The 19,212-nt window shown below is 43.4% G+C and overlaps 1 protein-coding gene across 8 annotated transcripts in view; it reads right to left on the bottom strand.

Moving 5' to 3' along the window:
* Positions 1 to 19,212, bottom strand: part of SMARCC2 (SWI/SNF related, matrix associated, actin dependent regulator of chromatin subfamily c member 2) — a 32,019-nt gene that overhangs the window by 1,270 nt on the left and 11,537 nt on the right. The window contains exons 12-28 of one of the 8 annotated variants that reach the window (XM_039326767.1): positions 18,716 to 18,775; positions 17,331 to 17,368; positions 15,452 to 15,582; positions 15,298 to 15,369; positions 14,928 to 15,041; positions 13,314 to 13,467; positions 12,824 to 12,916; positions 12,215 to 12,334; positions 12,066 to 12,128; positions 9,511 to 9,769; positions 7,756 to 7,917; positions 7,079 to 7,140; positions 6,432 to 6,561; positions 5,332 to 5,498; positions 4,281 to 4,415; positions 1,768 to 2,152; positions 287 to 655 (exon numbers count right to left, since the gene is read on the bottom strand). In XM_039326767.1, the coding sequence (XP_039182701.1) occupies positions 287 to 655; positions 1,768 to 2,152; positions 4,281 to 4,415; positions 5,332 to 5,498; positions 6,432 to 6,561; positions 7,079 to 7,140; positions 7,756 to 7,917; positions 9,511 to 9,769; positions 12,066 to 12,128; positions 12,215 to 12,334; positions 12,824 to 12,916; positions 13,314 to 13,467; positions 14,928 to 15,041; positions 15,298 to 15,369; positions 15,452 to 15,582; positions 17,331 to 17,368; positions 18,716 to 18,775 (2,514 nt within the window). Of the gene's footprint in view, positions 1 to 286; positions 656 to 1,767; positions 2,153 to 4,280; positions 4,416 to 5,331; positions 5,499 to 6,431; positions 6,562 to 7,078; positions 7,144 to 7,593; positions 7,918 to 9,510; positions 9,770 to 12,065; positions 12,129 to 12,214; positions 12,335 to 12,823; positions 12,917 to 13,313; positions 13,468 to 14,927; positions 15,042 to 15,297; positions 15,370 to 15,451; positions 15,583 to 17,330; positions 17,369 to 18,715; positions 18,776 to 19,212 lie in introns of all 8 variants that reach the window. The other 7 variants (XM_039326766.1, XM_039326763.1, XM_039326769.1 and 4 more) reach the window with 7 other exon arrangements.

Raw genomic sequence — 19,212 nt, forward strand, 5'->3', positions numbered from 1 at the left:
AGTTTGGGAAACTTCCACAATGAAGCCGCCTCAAGGCCATCATAGCACTTTGGAGTATTCAGTGTCAAATTATGACCACAATCAATTTAATCGCAGTTTCCTAATAAACTACAGTGGGTAATAATAAACCACAACTGGATACGCCGAGTCACACAATATTGTCTGCAAAACGCCATGATTGGGTTCACCTAACTTTCTAAAAGCCCCAGTCAAAAGATCCCATCGTGACTCAGTGCAGACTGGAATCCCTCTCCCATCCCACCAGCATCTCTGGCTCCGTTCTCACCTGATCCAAGACCAGCGTTTGGAAGAAGGTTGCCCTGCATTGCTGCCACAATAGCTGGGCTCTGGGCAGCCGCAGAACCATGAGGCAGAGGGGTGGCAGAAGGGTGCAGGGCGCTAGAGACGTTGATGATGGGCGGATTAGCCATGCTGCACGCAAGGTTACCATGCACTGGATGGATGGGCGTGTTAGCAGGGAAGTTAATGCCGATGGAGTCTGTTACGTTACTAGCCATGCTAAATGGGATGGAGGCAGGCATTCCGAAAGGTAGAGCCGAGGGGATATTACCAGCCATGGCAGGGTGAACGCTTGCTGGGACCGCCCCTGGGAGAATCTGGGATGATTGTTGTTGGCTGGGGTACGGAGGCTGGGCTTCAGAAGAGACAAAGAGAAAGAAGGCATTGAGTCTGCAAACTATATGCAAGCAAGCAAAGATTTGACATAACAGATTATCATCCAACGGGGGTTTCCACATTGCACTGCTTTGGGGACCTAAGAATACAATCAGATAGCTTGTACTACACCCTTCGCCTTTTTAGAGACACAGGCTAATCAACCCCAAGTGCATCCTAATTTGGGAGCCCTATCGAATGCTTCAGAGCCAAATGGATGACCCTCAAGAAACTGGGTATCTGATGGGCAGGAAAACATCCTAACTTTCACGGAGATTATTCTCCCCAGAATAGGAGCGCTGTCATTTAGAAAAACACAGAAAGTTCTCCCAAGAAATAAAACTCGTTGGTTTTACAAGGAGTCAGGCAATATAATGGTTACTTTCTCATTCTAAAGATGCTCTTTAAAGTGCAACTCAGGCCCAATTCATATATTACTGAAGAAATGAAAATCTGATCTGGTCAAATGTCGCTTGACATTAATATCCAACAAATAATGTTTTTTTAAAAAAATATTATCTGCTTTTATCTTGGCAACAGGCAATTTGGAGGTGAGTCCAAAAAGCCATTTCAATCGGCTATGAACTGACCCTTCATCATTCATATTAATATCAAAATGTTTAACATGGTGGTCAGGATACCCGCCTAACCCAAACATTTCTCTGATTTGAAATAGAGCTACCTGCTCTACTAGTGTCTATATTGTTGGCAGAAACATAAGACAGATAACCGAAATATGTTTTGTGGCACCTCTCAAGTTGATCCCTCTCTGGAACCTATTTAATAAATATAATTTAGCGATTAATCCAAAATTACAGTTTTATATTCCATTTGTCATCCTCTTTTCCTATAAACATTCGAAGCTGCTTTCATCCATCTACTACATTCATGTAGCCACCCCAGTACAATCCGTTTGAACTGGAGAACGTCTCCAGGGCTTAGCAAACGGGTCTTAAGTTTCCAATCCGGAAAATGAGGGACTGAATGTGGAAGTGCAAGCACACAATACTGGGGTTTAATTGCTGCACTGGAGCCTTTGGGACCATCGTTATCTCCCCACAAAGACAGGAGCAAATCTTCACTTTCACTTACCATGGGAACCTGCGGAAGGCTGTCCAGTCTGACTCGGGCCAGTATGAGGAGCGCCAGTTGCCGACTGCTGTGGCTGAACTGACACAGACTGCCCCATCTGTTCAGCTTGAGCCATACTGCTGGGCTGTCCTACTGTGCTGGCAGCTGGAACAGGTGTTTGGGAGATGGGCATGGAGTGAGCAGTAGGTGCCAGAGGAGCTCCTGAAGAAGGAAGGGGCTGAGATCCCACAGACAGGGCTGGCGGCGGCGGTGGCTGCTGCTGCTGCTGGTGCTGCTGGTGCATTTGCTGAAAATGCTGTTGGCGAGCACGCATTTCAGCATACTTCAACTGCTCCATATGGAAGGCCTGACGATCAGCCAGAAGCTGCTGCCTCTGGTACTCCAGCTACAAGGAAACCAGCAAAGGGTCATGCATCGGTTTTCTCCAGACACTATCTGACCCCATATTCTCATTCCATTAAGTAAACTTAAATAAAAGAGCCGTGTTGGTGCAAGAGTTAGAATGCAGTATTGCAGGCTGACTCTGCCGACTGCCAACAGTTCGATCCTAACTGGCTCAAGGTTGACTCAGCCTTCCATCCTTCCGACGTTTATAAAATGAGGACCCAGATTGTTGGGGGTAATATGTGGACTCTGTAAGCTGCTTAGAGAGGGCTGTAAAGCACTGTGAAGCGGTATATAAGTCTAAGTGCTATTGCTATTGCTAAATGCAAAATTCCCTGGTCAGGCTCCAAGCTGTCTCACGATGAAATGAGTAAGGCCACTGATGTACTGGTTGGGCACGTTCTTGCATAAAGCACAGGATCGTCTGGAGGACTCTAAACTCAAAGGCCTGCATAATAGCACAGGGTACTGTGTGCAGGCACAAAAAGTGCATAGTTTTGAAAAAGCGAGTTAGATTTTGATTTTGGCAACAGATAATCACTCTTTTTTCCCCTCTTGTGTACGTAGGACAAGGTATGTTCCCAGCTTGGGAGGCAGAAAAGATTACCTGCATTCAAATGACAGACATACAGTGGGGAAGGAGAGCTACTTATCACAGAAGAGGGTATTGCCATATTATTGTGATTCCCCCTACTCCTGCTTTCCCTACTAATTGTGTGGATTTTGGAACTTACACTGCAGTCATTGCAGACTGAAAGTACTACAGTTAATAGCCAAATACAATTATATCTTTTTTCCTTAAAGTGACCAATACTGATATCATGGTTGCTCCGATGATTTATAAATAGATTCAGAAAATCAGATTTCAAACTTTGGTGCAGCACTGAGTAGCCTTGATCACGCCTGATGAGGGTCTAAATATATTCCATTGGTGTTGCTGAACTTCTTATCGGCTTTTAATGACATGTTATCCCATCTGAGGTACTTGAAGATGCAGAGCTGGTAGATACACCATAGGAAAACTGAAAAACAGCTCCCAGATAGTGATATTGGAGGAAGTTTTTAACTACTGGTATAAAATTCTTCAGGGATCTACTTTGTCCTTCTTATTATTTAATGACTAAATGAAACCACTGGGCGAGATCACCGAAGAATTTAATTGTCACACTTTTGTGACAGACATTTTGCCAGGCCTAGCCAGAGGGCACCCTCGGTGAAGAAGCAGTGAAGGTTTAGAAACTGAAATCAAACCTAGAAAAATGGGCATTATCTTGCTTAGGGGGATAAAGCACATCTGGATTACATGGAACATGTATCCAATTCCACACTGAATCCCATCTAAAATCCCTGGATCTAGATTCCCTCTGAAGCAGCAAATCCACAACTTTGGGGTGTTCTTTCATCCAGCATTACGATGCATGGAACAACTGAGTAATGTAGGCAGGGCATATTCCTCTGGTTTAGGTTGATTTATCAGCTGCTACTATTTCTGGACCGTGCACACTTGCCAAAGCAATTACTATAATGCCATCTATATGGGACTATGCTGAAGACCTTTTGGAAGCTCTGTTGGGTTGAAAAGACAGCTGGTGGAGCTTTAAGAGGGTTAAGAGAGTATATAATATTTCAGGTGCATTAATGGTTCTGGGTACAATTCAAGTTTAGGGTTTTGAGTTTTAGTGCTCCTCTAAATAGTTTAGGATATATGAACCATTTGCACACTACCCAGTCACTCTATGACGGAGATGGGCAGTTTCTAAATATGATAAATAAATAAAGAAACCTGTCTGTCCCACTTGAAGAGCTCAAGAGGCTTCTTCTCATCATATCTCCTTTCAAGGCTAGCCCACAACCCAGTCTTTTCAACATTCGCAACATATCCAGCTGGCTATTTACAAGGTCCATAAAATGGATCGCTCCACGTAGGAACTGGAGCTGTCAGCCCAGAGATTGCAAAACAAATGGTCACTATACTACCAACTAGTTATTCCAGCTTCAAGTAGGAAATTAACAGTAGCAGTAGTAATATAAATAATAGTCACATCTTTTATGCATGCACATACATGCACGGAAGCAATGCTCAGTCAGAGGAAGCAAAACCAACATTAAGTGGACGCAGCTATACTCACGGCCTCCCGCTCCCGATCCATGATGGTCTCCAGCTCTTCAAAGTGCCTCAGTTTGATCTCGAGCTTCTTCATCTGGGTCTCCACCAGCAAGGCAACGAGCGACTTGATTTTACGTTCCTCTACTGCTGCCAAATGCTGCCAAAATGAAGAGGGCATCTTTGAGCTCTAGCAGCACCGTATGCAGCAGAACTCCCCCCCACCACCAAAGTCAGAGAGGAAAGTCTAATACATGCATTAAGATTCACAGAATATCCAGCCACCATTTTATTTATCAGCCAGCAATTATTGGAAATACTATTTATTCATATAGACCAGGGGTGTCAAATTGCTGGCCTGCAGGCCGGATGCGTCACGAGGAAACCACGCCCACCCCATTGCCGGCAATGGGGAAGTTCCAATACGTCACGTGATGTCACGTGACATCGCGAGTTTGACATGTGTGACATAGACCTATATCAGTAGTGGCGAACCTATGGCACAGGTGCCAGAGGCAGCACTTGGAGCCCTCTCTGTGGGCACGCGTGCTGTCGCCCCAGTCTTAGGCCTTCAGCTGGGTTTTATAAAATCTTTTCGCTTTAGGCCTCTGCTGCCGTGTGCCAAAAAAAAAAAAAAATCCAATCAATCAGTCAATTTCAACTTCTTGCAGGAAAAAAAAATCTTGCAAAGTTGGAATTCATTGATTGAACTTTTTAATCCCACCCAGTCTGCTGTTACCACCACAGCCACGCCCAGCCAATGGGCCACACCCAGCCAATGGGCCATACCCACCCGGCACCCGACAATGCATAAGTGGGTTTTGGGTTGCAGTTTGGGCACTCGGTCTCTAAAAGGTTCGCCATCACTGACCTAGATGCTACCCCATTCATTCTGGAGTTCAACATACTAACAGAAATATTACAGAGTAGACTGTTATTCTGATATAGCAAGTGAAAATCTGAGGCTGTGAGGGGCGGGTTTTTTGTTTTAAATAGGCTTAGGGCTCCAGTTGCTATAGCTACTCTGGCCTGGCCTACAAAAAAGATCAGAACCCAGCCTTTTCCCAGCAACTCACCTTTGCCTTTACTGCTGCAGCAGCCAAGGCAGCAGCTGCTGCAGTGGAGAGGTTACCTTCACCAATGTCCCTCTCCACCTTGGTCTTCCGCTCACTCTCAGCTTCTGCAAGGTCCTTAGGTCCCTCTTCCTGGCCCTCTTTTGGCTCTTTTTCCTTTTCTCCATCAGCTGTGCAGGAAGAGAAATGTTTTATGGGAAAGGACAATGATCTAACAGGCAATGGAGAGGACCTCCTTCCAGGACCTGCTCAGCATCGCACATTTGGACACCAGGGATACGGCACCAAAGGCAGGAAGGTGATTGATGCTTGCAAATTAATAAGCTGCTAGAAGCAAAACATTGCCCTGCTAGCCCATCCTCTATCCCCAGATACTCCACAACCACCAAGGCAACCGTTTACAGCAGGGGTGTCAAACTCAATTTCACTGAGGGCCGCATCAGCATTGGGGTTGCCCTGGGGGTGTGTGGCCAGGGTGGGTGCGGCCTACTAGGTGGGTGTGGACTACTGGGTGGGCATGGCCAGCTCTACATCATTGGCGTCAAGGGTGCCTGGGCAGGAGTGGGATAGATCTCTGGCAGAAGGGGGTGGGACCGGGGCAAGCACCATGGCATGGTCCATTTCTTCATTCCTCACAAAGAGTGACATCTCCCCAGCATGCACCCAGGGGGGCGGGGCCGACATGGCAGGGGCTGGTTCCTCGCTGTTTCTAGACGGCCTTGTGGAGCTAAGACTGAATGCATTTCAGCATAGATGGCCACCACAAAATTGTACATTGGCTCCCTCCCGGCCGGCCTGGGCCAGGGCCAAGGCAGCAGTGGCCGTTCCCTCATTGTTTCCAGGATGGCTTCGCGGGCCACATGAAACCACTTCGTGGGCCGCATCCGGCCCCCGGGCCTTGTGTTTGACATGTCTGGTTTACAGCATCCTGAGATTTATTGACAGAGCTCTTATGTGTTCCAAATTTGGTTTATATGACCTGCTCTACTGCACTGAAGAGAAAATATTTCTGGATGAGACTTCATTACTCAGATATCTTCCCTCCAACTCAGCTTGGACTCCTATAAAGCTAGCCTTTTCATTTCCTGGAAAGTAACACTTACCCAAAGTGTCCCCATCACTCTTATCCATTTCTTTTTCACCATCAGCCTCCTTGCTTTTATCATCCTCCTTCCTAGGCACCTCTCCAAGTTTCTCCTTAGTCTCTTCCTCAAGAACGCCTTCCCTTTGTTCCTGCATTAACAGAAAAGGCTCCATTCAGAAAGCTGCCACTTCCACGGAAAGATTCTTATTCCTTTCTAGAACAGGCCTGCTGCCACAGTCAGGAGGTTATTCACCTCATACATTGGAATTGAAAATGTCTGTAAAACCAAAGAAAATCTGTAATAATTACTCCGATGGCTTGGAAAGCCAAGACCGGGGAATTCTGCGTTAAAGATCAATGAAATAAGCATTTTATAAATAAATAAAAAATGGTCCCCCAATGACACAATAATTTGACCCCGTGCACACCCCAGGGCAGGGGTAGGCAACCTTGGCTCTTTTATGACTGGTGGACTTCAACTCCCAGAATTCCTGAGCCAGCATGGGAGTTGAAGTCCACGAGTCATAAAAGAGCCAAGGTTGCCTACCCCTACCCCAGGGGATTCTTTCAGTTTTCCTCTTTGATATGTTTTATGACTCGTAAAATTTGCTTCAGGGGTCCAAATGGCCCTGTAATTCTTTATGGTTTTACTCCTGCCTCTTGTACCTTCAACTCCTTCTTCTCTTCAGATGGCTGAGGTTCTGACCGGTTTTCATCTGTGCAGCTCTCTTCTGAACGAAACGTGGAACAACGGGACAAAAGACAAGAAACCACTATAGGACCTCTATATATGCCTCCTGCCCACACCCTACAAAAATTCAAAAGTTGCAATGATGAAGGGATCGGGGAAGGTAAGGTTTAGGAGGTGTGAAAAAAATAGACATGTTTTAACTTTCTCCCCCCCAAAACAAAGAGGCTCCTTAGAATATGGCCTGACGTAGCTCTTTTCGTAACTGCTGGCCCCTTAAGGCCGAGGTAGGGCTACAGTTGCGCTCCTTGAGGAGGGAAACATTTAAATGCTGACCTCTGCCTGCCCTCCCTTGTGTCAAAAACCAATGCCTGCCGTGAAGGAATGCCTCGAAAATCTGTACTTTCACACCCTTCTCCCTGTGTATTCTGCCATTGGTGTGCCCGGTTTGACAGGATGAGGGTTAGATGAAGTGATGAGGGGAATCCCTTACCCTGTGCCAGGCGATTGAGTGTGAGCTCCAGGCCGGAAGCCAGGCCAGCTCTGTTCTCTTGCGTCTCGGCCCCCTTCTTAGTCCCCACCGCATACTGGGCGAGATCCAACGAGGGCACTTCACGGGTTGAAGCGCGGAAGGCGCCCCGCTCGCCCCCCTCACCTATTCTCTCCAGCTCATCGGACGTGGTCCCTGCAATTCCGCTGCTCTCCAGACCAAATGCCGGATCTGCCTTGCCTGTCACCTTAGCAGCTTCCTCCACTTTGCGAACATGAGCTTCTACCAGGGCTGTGGGCACCTCCTCCTTCATCTTGGAGAATTCCTCTGCAAAAGACAGCCTTGAATTCAGCCCAGTGGCAAAATGGAGCGTTGCAAAATGAATGTAGGAGGGGGAAAGGGGGCATGGGAGTGTAAAATAAGTAGGGAATTTTGTTGAGCTGCTCCCATTTAATAAGAAATGGCCAAGGCAGCAAGAGTTATAGATTACAAAGAACTCTGAAGTAAACAGAAATCACTGGAGACCCAGGAGATGTAGCATTAAATAGCATATTTTTAAAGTACTCAGCGTACCAGGCCCTGGGTGCCAATGGGCACATCTTCTTGATCTCAGGACTTTTACACATTTAGGACTACAGCATACACTCTGTGCTGATTCATATATTTGGCTTTTAGCATGCACCTATAAAACATGTATACTGAAAATATTGGCATGTAATATTTATGACCAATATTTCAATATAAATACATGCTGCAAAAAGCCAAGGAATTAAAAAAGAAATTATAAACTACATTTAAAAATATAGTTGTACTGGATTTGAGTCACTACAGATAAAGTTATTTAATAAGATAAGATAAAATACAATAAATACAATAATTAAAATTAAAAAAATAATGAAATAAAATAAAATAATAAAATAAGATAAAATAAAATGATGGAGTGTAGTATCTGGGGTTCAGAGAAAGGCTTTTATCAAACAGGAGGCTTGAAAAATATATTATTAGAATGCAGGGAAAGGAATGATATTACATAATAAAACACAGAAACTTCTGATCTAATCTTGATTTAGACTGAGTTTGATTTAGATCAACTCAACTCTACTACACTAAAACTAAAGCTAATCAATGAAATGTGATTTCGATTGAAATTCCCAATCTATAAATACCAGAATCTGACAGTTAACAGTATATTAATACTTTTCTTGTTAATAGTTCCCAGGAAGCTGACTCAGAAAACACTATCCTAAAATTCCAGGCTTCTACCTCTAATCCTCATTAACAAAATTCATCTTTGTGGTCACTAAAAGTTGACAATTACTTGATGGCACATAATCAATAAAAAAAAACACCTTCAAGTCCCCTTGTGTATCAAGTATTAGAAAATACAGACTGGACAGAATTTCACAGAATTGTTGGATAGCGATATGGCATTTTATCCTTTATGGTGTTTCTATAAGTCAGTGACGGCGAACCTTTTGGAGACCGAGTGCCCAAACTGCAACCCAAAACCCACTTTGCAATCGTCGGATGCTGGGTGGGTGTGATCCATTGGGTGGGTGTGGCTGCGGTGGTAACAGCAGACTGGGTGGGACTAAAAAGTTCAATGAATCAATTCCAACTTTGCAAGATCTCCCCCCCCCCCGAAGTTGAAATTGATTGATTGAACCTTTTTTTTTTTTTGCACACAGTAGTGGAGGCCTAAAGCGAAAAGGTTTTATAAAACCCAGCTGAAGGTCTAGGACTGGGGCGATGGCGCGCGTGCCCACAGAGAGGGCTCTGAGTGCCGCCTCTGGCACCCGTGCCATAGGTTCACCACCACTGCTGTAAGTGCTCCACAACCCCACAATCCCAGCCCATCCCAGGTTTAATATTCTTTCCTTCCCCGAGCGTAGGCTGCTTATGGATGTCCTAATTCATTACCTAAGGCTGACTTGGCTGCTGCAGAAGCAACGCGGGGGTCCACAACTGAAGCCAGGAAGGCCACTGTGCTCATAACAGGGTTGCCTGACTGGCTGAAGGGGATCGGTTGATAGGCTAGGGGTCCAAGAGAGGCTTCAGAATCCTCCAAGTAAGGGTCTTCAATGGGAAGACGCAGGAAGTGCAGAATGCATTCATCCTGAGTACGACTGCCAACATGCTCAGACACTTTGTTCCAATCATCCTTGTACATCTCCAGGGCCTAAAATGCAATTCACAGAAATGGTGACAGTTTGGATATGAACAGCCAAGAACAGGAGCAGTAAGCTGGAACAGCAGAGTGCAGACTGCAGGTGAGAAGCCAGTCTGAGCCTTTGATTCCTACGTTTTTGTGTGTGTTAAGAGACACAAAACATTGTCTGAGCACAATTACACAATATCTCAAATTAAAGGGTGGGTGATTATTTAAACACAAATCCTTCCCGTTTTTAAACTCCTGTAGAAAAAAAAGTTTTCCACTGTCCCTCCAAACTGAATGTGTTCGACACAATATTGCCTGAACTTGAACCATTCCTGAGATTGCAATTAAGACAAAAGATTTTGAACACAATCTGAAATGACAGTTTGGGATTAATTTATCTAATTATACTCCACGTAGCACCCTGGAACTCTAACTGAAAGTTAAGAAATGATCAGCTCCTCTTTATTGCTGTCATAGAGCCAGCTGGCAAGAAATGGCTAGAGTAGAAACATTCCTGCAGTAGCAGCAGATTCACTATGAACTGTTGTAAGTTGAGGAGTACCTGTTTTACACCACAGAACTCAACTATGCCTCTAATCCAGGGGTAGGCAATCCATGAGTCGTAAAAGAGCCAAGGTTGCCTACCCCTGTTCTAATCATATAACAAAATCTGTATTTTCCAAAGTCCCTTCTAATAATGGATTCCGATCCTGGTGTGAGTAATTGTTAAGACTATGGGAAACAATTGGTATTGGCCCACCTAACTTAATACTGTCTACAAAGATTACTACAGGTAGTCCTTGACTTACAACAGTTCATTTAGTGACTATTCAAAGTGACAACAGCACTGAAAAAAGTGACTTACAGCCGTTTTTCAGTTACCACCTTTGCAGCATCCCCATGGTTACCTGATCCAAATTCAGAGTCTTGGCAACTGGTTCATACTTATGATCACTGTAGCATCCCGAGATCCCAAGATCCCCTTTTGCAACCTTCTGACAAGCAAAATCAATGGGGAAGCCAGATTCACTTAACAACCAGGTTACTAGTCTAGTTTGCAACTCTGGGCCTCTTACACAGTGTCCAATACAGGTAATCCTCAACTTATAAGCTTTCGTTTAGTGACCATGTGAAGTTACAACAGCCCAGAAAAAAGTGACTTGTAACTGTTTTTCACACTTCTGACCGTTGCGACATCCCCATGGTCACATGATCAAAATTTGGACGCTTGGCAGCTGGTTCATACTTATGACGGCTGCCGTGTCCCAGGGTCATGAGATCATCTTTTGCAAGTTTCTGACAAGCAAAGTCAATGGGGAAGCCAGATTCACTTAACCACCGTGTTACTAAATTAGCAACTGCAATGATTCACTTAACAAAGTGTGGCAAGAAATGTCGTAAAAATGGGGCAAAACTCACTTAACAAATGTCTGACTTAACAGAAATTTTGGGCTCAACTGTAGTCGTTAAGCCGAGGATTACCTGTAGTGACTTTCCAGGGTTTGGGGAAAAAGCAGTCCTGGCACTATACTTTTTTTCCATGTCTAACATTTTCTCCAACTACTGAACCAGGCCCCTTCCTCAATTTGCAGCTGTGGTTTGAATCAAGAAGTAGGTTCCAGGGCAGAATCCATTCTCAGAAATTTCCAAAGTTGTTATACAGTATTTGTTGTTCCTTGCAACATAGGGGGAACGTTATTAAATCCACAACTGGGAAAAATAATTTCATTAACTATTTTTAAAGCCATCAATTATTAGAATTTTTTTTTCCAGGGGGTATGTATGGCTCCTAGCGTGGCAGTGAAAGAAAAAGTAGTTCCATATTCTTGGTTTAAATATGTTGGAATGGTTTTAAGCTTCCGCCGTGACTTGCTTCTGTTTAAGTGCACTGTCTACACATAATCTCAATTTCTGTGTAATGATAAGAGGACCCTAAGACATTTTATTCGTATGTTATTTCTGAACAATTGAGGCTTTCTTCTTTACGTGCAACGGCTCCTTAATGCCTTTCAAAACTTCTGAAAGTCATGGAATAAACCCATAAAGCAAAGAACAGTCCTAAAATATCATCATCCCAAGGTAAATGTGATGCCTGGAGAGAAGAAAAACGTTATCAATCTACTCATCAAATTTTAAAATTACCATTTTCACTCAGGAAAATAAGAAGTCAATGCCCAATGTACTTCAGCTGCTGAGAATGAAAACAAGTTTGAAGGTTTGAGAATAAAATCAAGGTAAGGAATGCTTAGAGAAAGTTTAGGCGCAGCTGTCAGAAGCACATTTCTGTGGGCAATTTGAACTGCTTCCGTTCACTCACCTCCAGCAGCAACAGTGTCTCCTGTTCTGTCCACTCACGAGTAGCGCTAGCAGCAGCTTTGCTCTGTAGGAAGAGACTTGTGCGTCAGAACTGACCTGTCACAATGGACAGATGCACGAGACAAATCTACTCTGTTTTTTCTCTTTTACCTTAGAAGGAACATTCTTCTTTGTGTACATGTCAGTGCGGAGTCCAAAATTTTGCATATCCGGTGGCTTCTCCTTGCTCTTGTCTGGGAAGTTTAACATCTGCTGGGAAGCTGTGGTTTGCTTTGAAGAGAGATGAACAAGCTTCATATGATGTAAAGCAAGCCCGACTCTCAAGACCTCTGAAGTGCTATTTGAAAGATCACTACCACCTATAAGGAGAACAAGCAGGCATCCACCTCTAGCTCTCATTGGGGCCAAGCTACAGCACAGCACACGTCAATCTTAGGCCCACCCAGATGTGTTGGAATTCTAACATTTCATCCCTGACAGCAGCATCTCTCTCATCTGGGTCTTCACTGACCCATTACAATCTTCCTGGGTCTGCAACAATGAACATACAACAGTGCAGCCTATAAGGAAATTACAGGAAACAAACTACAAAGGGAGAGGTGGGACAATTCCATTCCTGCTCATCCTTAAAAACTCAGCAGATTGACCTGACTCGGTTTCTAGCTGCATGGAGTTCCACAGTTTTCCAGAGAAAAGCATCCAGGTGTCATTCCTCTCTGGACACCCACAAACACAAGCCTCCGCTGGGAATTCTCTTACCAGCTCCGGTTTCCCTTTCACTGTCTCTGTGACAAGATCTTCAATCTCTTTGCCCTTTCGTCCAGTCTTGGTATCGCTATCACTCTGACGACCCTGAAGCGTAAGCAAAATTCTGTCCTGTTGCCCTCTCCCAGTTATATTAATATTTTAATCTGGGAAAGCAAAGTTATTAAGATGTCCAGCATGCACAAAGACGTGATTTCCTCTAGGATGAAAATTCCTTCGGATGCTTCTTTAGCAACTTTCAAACATTTACCTTCTGAAGAACTTTTTCCCCCTTTGATTTCTCATTTAATATAGCTTCTGGTTTATTTTTTTATCAGGTGTTTTAAATGTTGACATTATTTTCAGCTGTAGTCTATATATTTCTTTTTAACATGCTTTGCGAGCTATTCATTCTTAATTATAGCTAAGAAAATTCTAAAAATCCAGGTAACTTTAAAAAAAATGAGGTGTATTTAAATTTCTTCTCCAGGTGGCTGGATACTACCTGGGGTGTTTTGGGCTGCAATGGCACCAGTCCCGAAGGCGTGTCAGCCAGAACATGGAAGTGAGATGTGGGTGGGGGTCCCATTGGGGTGGGTCGGCTCTCTGCATCTACTTGGTAATTGATGAGTCCCCACTGTTCTAGGAAGGCATGGACTCTGCAACAAGGGAAACAAACAAACAAAAAAGACTCTTTATCTCAGAACAAATCTGTGACAGAAGAGCTACAGAGTAAGAGTAAACTCTGTTTGATTAACACTAGAGATTAAAGAGAAAGAAGACTCAGTCTATTTTAAAACGTGGGAAAACTTTTAACAATGGTTAGCAAAATGAGTTAACAAAAAATGAAACTTATTAAGATGATTGATTTTCTCTTTTGATTAATTGATACGTTTTATAATCCTTGCTGTTCTTGGTGACCATAGTTACTTATTATTATATTAACCCTGCTGAACTCCTGTATCCGGATGATAGTTTGCTTGCTAAAGCGTGGAATGTTATTGGGGGTAACCCCATTGTTGTACCCAGTATTTTTTGTCAAAAAAAAAAAAAAAAAGGTGCCGGAATTCACACACGTCATACAACCCGCCTTGCCTACCTTACAAGGTTCCATCCAAAAAAGGTGCCGGAACTCCGTTCTGGGCGTTCTATGACAAAAAAAGCCCTGCTTGTACCCATTCCCACCCTAAACCTTCCCCTGAACCCTATCTCGAATTCCACTACCCATAATGATCCTTGTTTTCCCTTACCTTGATAAAACTTAATAAAATATTGGGGGGGGGGAAGAGTAAACTCTTCAACAGCCACATAAGAATGCTATTGAAAGTCTTACAAAGAACAAAAAAAAAAAAAAACCTAGCACAAATGAACACAAACGAATAAAAACGGAAGAAAAGAGAGAAAAATGCAGAGAGAAAAATAGAAAAAAAGCTTTCAATTCCCTTTACAGCAAATCACAAAATTATCTATTATTACAAAAAAATGTTCACTCTTTTCTGTTGTTTCTTCATATCACCAAAACCACAAATCATACCTGTGGTTTTTTTTTTTTTTTTCATAGTTATGCAAAAACATTTAGGTGTTTTGTTTCCAGGCATCAATAAATATATTGTTTTCTCTCTAAGCAAAGAAATTAGTTTAGCCATTTCTGCAAATTCCAACATCTTCTCCAACCATTCCTCTAAATCTCCACCGTGCCTTGTGGGCATTATTGAACTTTTCTATTTTTGAGCATATAGTAGTCTTGCTGCAGTAATCCTAGATTAAAACAAAGTTCCATGATTTTTTTTTTTGGTTGTTGTTGTTGTTGTTGCTTATCCCTTAAGTCCCAGGTCTCTGGTTCCAACGGTATTTTAACTTTTGAAAACCTCTGAGTGAATGTATGTATTTTTAATCCAAAAATTTTAGGTCACATAAGAATGAGGATTGTGTTAAGCTCAAGGAGATGCACCAACCACGCTTTCTTTCTCAGTAGATCACAAAATCATATTTAACCCATCTTACGGCAAAGGGGTAATTAAGACGTAAGATCAAAAATCCGGCTGCATGTGCCAAATTGTAAAGTAAAAGTGGACTGCTGCAAACTATTACTGGGCTTCTATATGCTCGGCTAACATACCTCATGATGGCACAGACATCACCAGCCAGGTTCCGACGACATGCAGTGGAAGTCAGGTATTCCTGCGGATTGAGCCGGTATGTGTCGATCATGAAATTGCGGTAAGCCAAGTAGCTAGAGCATGAAACAAACAAACAAAAAAACAAAACAAAACAACAGAACTACTTTCAACTCAAGTCAACTGACCTTCCCACATGATTAGCTCTATTAATCCTCTTGCTAAATGTCCCTAAAGGCCAGTGCAAAACCTTTTCCTGTCCTGAATGGACTCGTACAACACCGAAGATGTAAAATGTCCTCCGACTCTCACCCTTGAAGAAGAAAGATGCTATCCTGGTAAAGACACCAGAGCACATAATAGCATTCTTACATTTCTGGCGTCTTTGACTTGTTCTTGCCGTTGAAAAACTCAGGAAGGGCTCTCCTCTCAATGGCATGGACACTGTGGAAGAAACACCATAAACCATTAAGAACGAATGGGGAGGCTGGAGGACCACAGGGACAGAAAGCTCACATTCCAGCACCTGTTGTAGTCAAACCAAGCTGCATAACTGGGGATGATAATGTGATGGGTCTGTTCGGTCACATTGTCTTCATGCAGGTCAGGGTTCTTGGTCTGCTCTCCCTTGTTCCCAGCATTATTCTCTTCTTCATCCTGAAACCAGAAGTCTCTTCAGTGGAAGAATGGGCATGCTTGTGATGTTCTTACGACTGTGGCTCCCAATCTTCAATTTTTATTAGAAGAGCTGGGATCTTGGAACAACTCATCTACGCAGCAATCCAAACCCCCAAACTCTCAGAGTAAGACTTAATTCCAATATATTACAGACACAGTTCGAGAAATGATGAGAGGCTGGTGTACAGAAAAAAAATTTGCTAAGCAATGAGAGAGAAGTCAAGGGAGATTTGCCATATGAGAGGACGAAGACACTACGGTTACAATGAGTGGCGTTACAGGTCTCCAAGGAAATGATTGTCAGTATGGTGAGACATAGGCATAACTGAACTGGGGTCACTTCTACCGGGATCAAACTAAGAAAAGCAGAAAGAAGATGAGCATACCCGGGGGGTGGGAGGGCAGGGGAGGGGGGAGAGAACAGAAGTAGACCTAGCAAAAGCTGAATCTTCTTTTACTGATTACAGAAAGTCCTTAGTTAATGATCATTTGTTCAACGACCCTTCAAAATTACAGCAGCACTGTATAAATGATACTTATACGCAGTTCTCAAAATTATAGCTGTTGCAATGTTCCTGCACTCCTGCAGTCACGTGATCAAAATCCAGGCAATGGGTAGCCCGCCTACACTTACGAGTGCAGGGCTGCTTCAACTACTCTCACCCTATTGCCCCCCTACCTCTGCCAGCCACCCCAGTGCTGCAGTGCAGTCCCAGACGTCCCAGCCATGCCAGCTGACCTTCACCGTCTCTGTCTCAACTGCTGGCTATGATGCCAGGCCTTCTTCCTGATGCCACTTCACACCGTTCTCCAAATAACGTGCACCGTTCTCAGGATGCTTTGGAAAGCCTCTGAAAAGTTTCTGAGGCCTTCTGAAACCTGATGGGAAAGCTGCACTCACTGTCCTCCAAATCGCGATGCTTTGGAAGGCCTCAGAAATTTTCTGAAATATCACGAGCATGTGCTGTTTAGGGAACGGTGGGTGTTATTTGGAGAATGGCACAAGTAGCCTGGGGAAGCAGGCCTGGTGCAGCCAGCAACTGCTTTGCATACAGCGGTGAGCCCTCTCAGCAGTGAAAGGGAAGATGGTTAATGCCAGCTAAGGCACAGCAGGGAACTTTGCACTATGGCACTGTGGTAGCTGCCCAGCGAACAGAGTTGAGGTGGTACTCCTTGGCAGTGGCAGCACTGGGGCCGAAGTAGAGGCCTGGGGATAGCGGCAGCCAGCTGAGACTGCCGAAGGCCCCAGGCCTCTAAGGTCCCAGTGCTGCTGCTGCTGCTGCTGCTGCTGCTGCTGCTGCTGCTGCTGCTAAGGAGGGCTGCTGTGCAGGGTGGCCAAAATGGCAAAGACAAAGGGAGAGACAAATGGGGGGGGAAGGAGTTGAAAAGGAGGCAGAGGAGGCAATCCCTTACCTTTCTGAGTCTCAGGGCTGGGAGGGACCAAGCCAGGAATGGCTTGTATTGGGGTGGGTCCTTTCCTGATGACCAATGAAATTGTTAATGATGGCAATGTGGGATTGCCATCACTAAGAAATGCGATCATGTGGCATTGTGCTTCATGACCACTTCCTGTCCCAATTAGCGTTGTAATTCAAGGACTACCTGTAAATGGTCATTTTGTTCCCTTAGCATCGGCTTATCCTTCCCAACCTGCCCCTGTATGAAGAGTGGGGCTGTTCTTTAAGGTATAACAAGAGGCAATAGACAGAATGCAGCGTTTGATTCACCTTGCCTGCCGTCTCCATGTTCTCATCCTCTGGTTCATCTGGAAAACAAGAACAAGCATCCCAAATCAGAAACAGGAACCTACATTCTCCAGTTCCTCTTCCATAGCTATCTGGAGAATCATCAAGAGCGAAGTCATATTTAGCCAAGGAAGAATAAAAACATCTGAATGAGTATATAGCAGCACTCCCCAACAACTTTTCTTTATGCACAAATGATTGAAGAAGCTTGCCCAGTAACATAAATGGGAGCTACCGTCCTTAAGATCTATTTCTACACTCTTCTTGTAGATCTTTTCTGTTTCAAAATAAAATTTATTGTGTCACTTGGGAGATTGTTTTTGGGAAAAACAAATCTCAAGCTCTTTTAGGCTTACACAATTACCATGTAATTTTCTGGATTCTGGCCAGTAAGCCTATGGCTTCTTATATTCTCTGATGGTTTACTGAAATTATACAGATTTATCATTCCAACTTTTTTATTTTATTTGCAGCCCAGTCTGCTGCTATGATTCCAGACATACTCCTCCTCGGTGTGGTTGAGAGAAGAAGAGTGACTGCCCCTTAAGAATTTGTTTTGCCTGGTTTAAAAACTGCAGAAGACAGTCTGTCTCCAATAAATGTTTATAACAGTATAAACATCTGTTATACTCCCACATAACAGTAAATTTCAAATGAATGCACATCTCAACAACAAACAAATAAAATGAGAAATAGCTGTTAGTACAGCATCTCAACACTTCCCTTTCATTTGATGCAACACTCAAGAAATACTTAATGATTAATCCTGGATTGTGTGTGTGTGCGCGCGCGCGTGCAGAGTCCATGCAATTATTCTTACCAACATTTTTGGAGGTGGTTTGCCCTTGTCTTTTTCCTACGCTAGTACCATACTTAAGGCAGGAGTAACCTGGTGCCTATTACGTTATACCAACGTGGCTCTCATTTACTATATTTTGATTTTGATGTTTCCTTGCTTTTAAGTGCTTTGCTTTTATCTTTTGCTCTAAGTTGCTTTGAGCTATAAACTGTAAGTAGAAAAGTGGGGCAGAAATGTTTTTATGTTTTTGTTTTTATAGACAAAAAAAACCTGTACTAAACACCCAGCTTTTTCATATTATCAACCAAGAGTTGCAAATTCCCACTGAAACCAATCCCAGAAATATCATACCATATCCGTGTTTCTGCTCTGACAGCTTAAAGGAAGCTGGACTGATTTTATCATCTTATAGGTAGTTATTATCAGATGATATAAGATGACACCTGTTCACAACTGATCATTTAGAGGGGGAGAAGGAATCTAATCTTCCTACTGCATAAATATTAGTCTTTATGTTATTGCTCATGTAGTAAAAGGAGGATTACAAAATAAATAAACTATCCCTTACCCAAATCAGTCATGGTACCGCCTTTCACTGGAGCAGATTCAGAATCTTTCTTCGTATTGACTATGGAAGACACAACAAGGAAGGAATATTTTATTCAAAGTACTTCCCCAGGAATCATACTGCAGGGCCAAGGAATTATATTTCCTTCTTATCCTTGACCTTAGGGCAAAGTGTAACACCAATGGGGTGATTTTCTTAAAATTTAAAAGTGTTTGACATGTCCAAGGGCTGTTTTGGATGTCTTAAATGTCTACAAGGTTTAACGCAGTGTTTCTCAACCTTGACAATTTTAAGGCATGTGGACTTCAACTCCCAGAATTCCACAGCCAGCAATGCTGGCTGTGGAATTCTGGGAGTTGAAGTCCACATGCCTTAAAATTGTCAAGGTTGAGAAACACTGGTTTAACGCTTCTATTTTTTCTGTTGTTAAGTTAGTAAAACAGTTATTAAGGGAAACTGGCTTCCCCATTGACTTTACTTGTCAGAAGATCTCAAAA

Source organism: Crotalus tigris, unplaced genomic scaffold (assembly GCF_016545835.1).
Source record: "Crotalus tigris isolate CLP2741 ecotype Arizona unplaced genomic scaffold, ASM1654583v1 scf7180000024345.2110221, whole genome shotgun sequence".
In the NCBI taxonomy this organism is placed as follows: Eukaryota; Metazoa; Chordata; class Lepidosauria; order Squamata; family Viperidae; genus Crotalus; species Crotalus tigris.